The following is a 7,409-nucleotide window of genomic DNA, read 5'->3' as shown; positions in this document are numbered from 1 at the left end:
GATTCTTAATTGCCATGCCGAGCGCTTCGAAATGAGCCCAAACACGACTAGTCTAGCTTAAGTTTGAAAATTGACCTACCAACCGCGACGCGACCGCAACGCGTAGGTCAAAATTCGAAAGTGAGCTAGACTAGTCGTGTGGGGGCTCATTTTGAAGCTCTCAGCGCGATGAATTCAAAAATCAAAGTTTCGTACGCTGAAAATCACTGAAAAACGAGCAAAATTTTCCAGAAATGTTCTCAAAAATGAGCTCTGGCCTACTCTCAGCGGCGGAACTCGATCATTTGTACACTCGAGATTTCGAGAAGCTTCTCGATTTTCATTTGGGAAATTTGGAATTTTCGTGTGGGACGGCAGTGGCGAATCTCTCCGCCAAAGAGTACGATCACAACGAGAAATTCGGGAATTTCGCCGGCGAGCATGCAGTTGTGACCGATGGAGCACAGCGGATTGTTGATTACTTGCAACGTGGACTGGAGATTCGTCTGAATTCACCGGTCAAATGTATTGATTGGCGGGGGGAGAGAAGAGTGAGGATTCAGTTGGAGAGTGGAGAGGAGCAGGAGTTTGATCGGGTGGTGGTGACGACGTCGTTGGCCGTGTTGAAGGTAGACGCTGAAAATGGCTGAAAATGGTCCAAAATTGGCGGAAAAGGCATTAAAAATTGCTCTAAATTCGCTCAACTTGGTCTAGAATGACCTTAAATAGCAGCCTGAAAGGCCTAAAATGAGCCTGAAATAGCCTGACTTGTGTTAAATGGAATTTCAGTCATTTTTGACTAGTTTAAGCCCATCCTAAGCTAATTTGAGCCCATTTTGAGCATATTTTCACCTAAAATTGGCTAAACTTGGCCTAGACACACGATTTAGGCCATTTTCTACCGTTTTAGACCGATTTCAGAGCCTAAATTAGGCCTAAAAAAGCCTAATTTGGTCCAAAAAAAAAGGGTTCTAACGACCTGAAAATGGCTAAAAATGGTCTAGAAAGACCTTTAAAATGCCTCAAAAATGGTCAAAATTTGCTGAAAATGGCTTAAAACGTGCTGAAAATAGCTGAAAATGGCTTGAAATAGTCAAAATTTTCTTGAAATTGACGAAAAATAGGTCCAAATCGACGGAAAAATAGCTAGAATGGCTTATAACAGTCTGAAAATGGTCCAAAATGGCCTGGAAAGGGCCTAAGATTGACTGGAAACGGTTTAAAAATTATTATAAATGATTCAAATTGGTCAAAAATCGGCTAGAATCGTCTAAAATTGTCGAAAACAGCTCAAAATCGCTTCTAAATGAGCTGAAATCGGTCTAGAATGTCCTAAAATGGACCAGAAATGGCTGAAAATAGCCCTAAATCAGAAAAAAAAATCGGTCTAGAATGGCCTAGAAATGATCGTAAACTGCCTAAAAGAGGCCTGAAATAGCCTAATTTTCTTAAATTAAGAAATTTCAACCAATTTTGACCCAGTTTCAGTCATTTCCAGTCAATTTTAGACCATTTTCAGCTGATTTTTGCATTGAAATATGCTTAAAATCGCCCCCAAATCGGCTCAAATGAGACTAGAAATCGGCCTGAAATCGGCCTGAAAATGCCTGAAAAGGACCTAAAATGGACCTGAAATAGCGGAAAAATGAGGCCTGAAATCCTCTGAAAATTGGCCGAAAATGCCTGAAATTGACCCCCGATTGCTCATGTTTAATTTTTCAGAAAAATCCGCAAATGTTCAACCCCCGTCTGCCAGCTGAAAAACGAAACGCCATAGATTCCCTTGGCGCCGGACTCATCGAGAAAATGGCCGTGAAATTTGATCGACGATTCTGGAGTACGGTAGATGCGGCGGATGGGAAGCGAACCGAATATTTTGGAAAAGTGCCCGATTCGAAATCCGATCGATCTCTTTTCAATATTTTTTATGATTTTTCGGGAAAAGTGAGTGGGAAAATTGGAAAAAATCGGGCTTAAATTGGTCTAGATGGGCCTTAAAAGGGCCTTAATAGGCCTAAAAAACCTAAAATGGCCTAGCCAATTTAGGCCCTCCTGAGGCTGTTTTAGGCTTTTTTAGGCTAAAAATGCTCCAAAAAAGCTCGACTTTTAGGCACTTTTCATGCTGTCCAAGGCGCTTTTCAGGCTCAAAATGCTTCAAAAAAGCTCAATTTTTTACTAAAAATGGCTGAATTTGGTCGAAAAGGGCCTTAAAAGTGCCTCAAAAGACCTGAAATGTCCTGAGATGGGCCTAACTTGTCCTTAATAGTGCCTAAATTGACCTAATCCAGACTTCAAATAGCTTGAACCCCTAAACTGGCCTTAAAATTGCCTTGCTCTACCCAGTCTAGGCCCTACTTAGGCCTTTCACTTTCAGTTTAGGCCTCCTGAGGCTGTTTTAGGCTTTTTAGGCTAAAAATGCTCCAAAAAAGCTCTCGACAATTCACTAAAAATGGCTTAAATTGGTCTAGAATGGCCTTAGAAAGCCTTAAAAGCACTCAAATTGACCTAGATAGTACCTATCCAATTTAGGCCTTTTTGAGGCCTTTCAATATCAATTTAGGCACTTTTCATGCTGTCCAAGGCACTTTTCATGCTCAAAATGCTTCAAAAAAGCTCGATATTTACTAAGAAATGGCGGAAATTGGTCGAAAAGGACCTTAAAAGTGGCCCTTCTTAGGCCTTTCAAAACTAATTCAGGACTCCGAGGCGATTTTAGGCTGTTTCAGGCACTTTTAAAACTTAAAATGGTTCAAAATGCTTCAACAAAGCTCGATTTTTAGTCCCAAAAACTCCAATTTTCACTAAAAATGGCTTAGATTAGTTGCAAAGGGCCTTAAAAGTGCCTTAAAAGACCTGAAATTTCCTGAGATAGGCCTAAATTGTCCTTAATAGTGCCTAAATTGCCCTAAACCAAGCTTCGAAGAGCTTGAACCCCTAAACTGACCTTAAAATTGCCTGAATTGCTCTGCCCAGTCTAGGCCCTGTTTTAGGCTTTTTTAGGCTTAAAATGCTCCAAAAAAGCTCGGTTTCTTACTAAAAATGGCTTATATTGGTCTAGAAGGGCCTTAAAAGTGCCTAAAAGAGCATAAATTGACCTTAAAACCTGGCTTAGTAGGCTTAAATTGACCTAAATCGGCCTTCAAAGAGCTTGAATGGACCTAAACTTGCCTAAAAACTGCCTGAATTTCTCTAGCCAATTTAGGCCCTTCTTAGGCCTTTCAATGCCAATTTAGGCATTTTTCAGGCTCAAAATGCTCCAAAAAAAGCTCGATTTCTTACTAAAACTGGCTTATATTAGTCTAGCAGGGCCTTAAAAGTGCCTAAAAGAGCATAAATTGACCTAGATAGTGCCTAAACTGGCCTAACTTGACCTAAATCGGCCTTCAAAGAGCTTGAATGAACCTAAACTGGTCTTAAAAGTGCCTAAACTGGCCTAAACGTGCCTGAATTAACCTATCCAATTTAGGCCTTTCTTAGGCCTCTTAACTTCAACATTAAGGCCTCCGGAGGCTGTTTTTTAGGCTTTTTTAGGCTCAAAATGGCTCCAATTTTCACGAAAAAACGGTCCCAAAACGTTCAAAAAATGAAGGACCCTTCTTAGGCCTCCTGAGGCCATTTTAGGCACTTCTTTGGCTCAAAATGGCTCAAAAATGCTCTAAATTTCACTAAAAGTGGCACCAAAACTTCGAATTTCGTATTTCCAGGACCCGTGCGGCGAGGAAGTGTACGTTTTGATGTCCTATGTGACGGCCGAACATGTAAATATTGTGAACGAGCTGTCCGACGAACAAATCGCCGAGAAATTTGTGGAAACCCTTCGGAAAATGTTCCCAAACGCGGAAATTCATCCGTTGGCACAGATGTGTTCGCATTGGGGTGCCGATCCGCACATTGGAATGTCGTATACGTTTGTGCCGTTTGGGTCGGACGGTGATGCGACGTATAATCGATTGAAGGTGAGAAATGGGGCTGAAAATGAGCTGGAAATGGCTAAAAATCGTCAGAAACAGTCCAAAATAGGCAAAAATAGGTTCTTACAATAGTCCTCAAATAGTCTAAAATAGTCTAAAATGGTCCTAAAAATAGGCCTAAAAATGGCCCCAAAGTCAACAAAATCCGCAATTTCCGCGACGATTTTCATGCTATTTTTGGATCTAAACTGGACTGAAAATGGCCTAAGATGGTCTAGAATAGAGGCCAAATCGGTTGAAAATGATCCTGAAATGGTCCCAAAATTCGATCCAAAACTGGTCCCCGAATGGTTTTAAATGATACAAAAATTACTGAAAATTGTCCAAAACTGGCGGGAAAATCGCTTAAAATGGTCCAAAAATCGGCCCAAAATTGGCTAAAATAGGCCCAAAAGGTCCACAAAATTGTTCAAGTTTGGCTAGAAATAGTTTAAAATAGGTCTAAAAAAATCGGCTGAAATTGCTTGAAAATGGCTTGAAAATGGCCTGAAAATGGCCTGAAAATGGCCTGAAAACCGCCGAAATCATTACTATGGTCCAAAATGATCCCCTATATAATCGAAAGATGGTCGAAAAGTAGCTCAAATAGTTTAAAATAGTCGGAATTCCGCGATTTTTTTCTATTCTGGCCTATTTTAGACGATTTTCGGGGGTGTTTTTGGAACTAAATGGGCTGAAAATGGTCGCAAAATACCCTCAAATGAGCCAGGATTGGGCCAAAATTGATTCGAAATGGTCAAAAATTGGCAAAAAATGATCAAAGTGATTAAAAATGTGCTGAAAATAGTCCAAAACGATCTGAAATTGGTGTATGAGAGGGCTAAAATGGTCTGAAAATGGTCCGAAATAGCCTTAAATTGGTGCTAAATGATTTAAGATGGGCGTAAAACTGTACAAAATTGGCTGAAATTGGCTGAAAATAGGCCTAAACTGGCTCAAAATGACCGGGAAATGGGTTGAAACGGGTCCCTGGGCCATTTTTAAGGCATTTTCAATCATTTTTGAGCAATTTTAGGCCTATTTTCGGCCATTTTACACTCCCCCCAAAAACCCGCCAATTTTTGTCTCCAGGAAACCGTCGACGACCGTATCCATTTCGCTGGTGAGCACACGATCGCAGCGGAGCCGCAAACCATGGCCGGAGCATATCTATCAGGACTGCGGGAAGCGTCGAAAATTGTGATGAGTGCCAAGAGGAATGTGATGATTGAATGATTTTTTTGGGACTTTTTTGTGCGAAAAAATGCGATTTTTCATGTATTTTTTGGGGTATTTTTGGCTCGAAATGCTCTTAATCTCTAAGCTCCGCCCCCAATGATCTCAATCGATTTCTGTAGTTGTACATTTCATTGTGTTTTATTTGTTTTCAAACAGAAAAAAAATGAAGACTTTATATTATCGATTTATTCGAAACAAAACACAATAAATAGGGTGGAGACGCAGGCACAGATTTTTGCGACTTTAAAGGCGCATGGGGTCCATGGAAAATTGAAATTTCATGGAAAGTAGGTCATGATTATACTCATTTTGAAGCTCTAAACAAGAGAAGCGCGAATATGTTCAAAATTTGGTTCTAGCTCAAAAACTGACCGAGATACGGTAGTTTCAATTTTGGGATGAAAAATAACGGAAAACTTGAAATAGCTGTAACTCGGCACATTTTCACCCAAGACTTTTAAATTTTACCTTTTCGGATTTATCGCGATTAGAGCTGTGAAATGAGCCTAAACACGACTAGGCTCCGCCCACTTTGATTTTTCGACTTTAAAGGCGCATAAGGTCCATGGAAAATTAGAATTTCAGGAAAGTAGATCATGATTATACTCATTTCGAAGCTAAAAACAAGAGAAGTGCGAATATGTTTGAAATTTGATTCTAGCTCGAAAACTGACCGAGATACGGTAGTTTTAATTTTGAGGCAAAAAATTACTGAAATCTTATATGAGCTGTAACTCTGCTCATTTTCAGCCTAGACTCTTAAAATTGACATTTTCGAATTTATCTCGGTCAGAGCTTCAAAATGAGCCTAAACTTGACTAGATTTGAATAAAGTTGAAAAATTTCATTTTTCGTGGTGGGACCCAAAAACTCCAAATTTTCAAATGTCCCGCAACCTTGTCATGATTATACTCATTTCGAAGCTGAAAACAAGAGAAACTCGAATATGTCTGAAATTTGGTTCTATCTCAAAAACCAGCCAAGATACGGTAGTTTCAATTTTGGGATGAAAAATAACGGAAATCTTGAAATAGCTGTAACTAGGCTCATTTTCAGCCAAAATTTATGAAAACAATATTTTTGGATTTCTTGTGTTATGAGTTTTGAAATAAGCCTAAACATGACTAGTTTTTATGATATTTGATAATTTTCATTTTTCGGGGTGGGACCCAAAAAATGTCATTTTTCGCAGTTAACCAAATCGAGCCGTGTTTAAGCTCATTTTGAAGCTCTTAACGCAAAAAATCCGAAAAGATAAATTTTAAAAATTTTGGCTGAAAATAAGCCGAGTTACAGCTCTTACAAAATTTCAGTTATTTTTTATCCCAAAATTGAAACTACCGTATCTCAGTTAGTTTTTGAGCTAGAACCGAATTTCAAACATGTTTGAGTTTCTCAAAATGAGTATAATCATGACGTCGGCCAAATATTCCAAAATTCCAAAATTTTTCCTTTTTGGCCGTCGGCCAAATATTCCAAAATCCTAAATTTTTGTAATTTTGGCCATCGGCCAAATATTCCAAAATTCCAAAATTGCTTAAAGCCTATGTAACTAATAACAAGTGGACGGCCAAGGCTTGCTACGCATTCTTCTACAAAAAGAAGTAAATTGCACAATTAAGAGTCACATTGTCGGCAATCTCAAAAGGAACTAAACACCAACGATATCATCATCTTCTTCATAATCATCATCATCAATTTCATTTGTTTGTATATTTTCGGATACTACACAATTTCGTTCTTCTTACTATCAATCATCCTTTTCAATCAAGTTTTCTTGAAAAAATAATAACAATTGCTTTTTTTTTTGGTTATATATTTTTTTGCTCTTTTATGTTTTTATTCATTCGTCAAATACCACAAACTTTACCTATTCCATTTCAAACATATAAAATCCTAATATTTTTTATATGTTTCATGTTGTGCATTGTGATTCTCCGAAGTCGGCCGTATTGGAGGTCCAACTTTGATCGAGCTGAAAATCAATATCGGTTCCGCACGCTATAAAAAAATGTAATGTTGTAAAACTTAGTTGCGAGCGTTAAAACCGAGACATCCAAGTAGAAGAAAGCCGAATGAACAAACGGATGGAATATAGTCCTCGTAATCGTCGACGGCGGGATCGGTTAAAAATGGCCCAGTATCCAAGGGTACATCGAAAAAGGGTACATCGAGTTCTTAGGGTACATTGGTTCCAAGGGTACATTGGATTGTTCGGTACATGTAGGTGGGCAAAAAAAG

The 7,409-nt window shown here is 38.9% G+C and overlaps 1 protein-coding gene across 1 annotated transcript in view; it reads left to right on the top strand.

The window, feature by feature from the left end:
- The window catches only part of Cbr-amx-1, a gene marked incomplete at both ends in the record, with an annotated part of 14,669 nt that extends 9,504 nt beyond the window's left edge, over positions 1-5,165 (top strand). The window contains 4 exons of the mRNA XM_045243492.1: positions 232-608; positions 1,702-1,923; positions 3,684-3,935; positions 5,022-5,165. Coding sequence (XP_045096965.1) covers positions 232-608; positions 1,702-1,923; positions 3,684-3,935; positions 5,022-5,165 — 995 coding nt within the window. The remainder of the gene's footprint in view (positions 1-231; positions 609-1,701; positions 1,924-3,683; positions 3,936-5,021) is intronic.
- Positions 5,166-7,409: the final 2,244 nt, after the last annotated feature.

This window comes from Caenorhabditis briggsae (assembly GCF_000004555.2).
Source record: "Caenorhabditis briggsae complete genome, chrIII, whole genome shotgun sequence".
NCBI lineage: Eukaryota > Metazoa > Nematoda > Chromadorea > Rhabditida > Rhabditidae > Caenorhabditis > Caenorhabditis briggsae.
The sequence above is the reverse complement of the archived record's forward strand: the minus strand, read 5'-3'. Positions and strand labels throughout refer to the sequence as shown.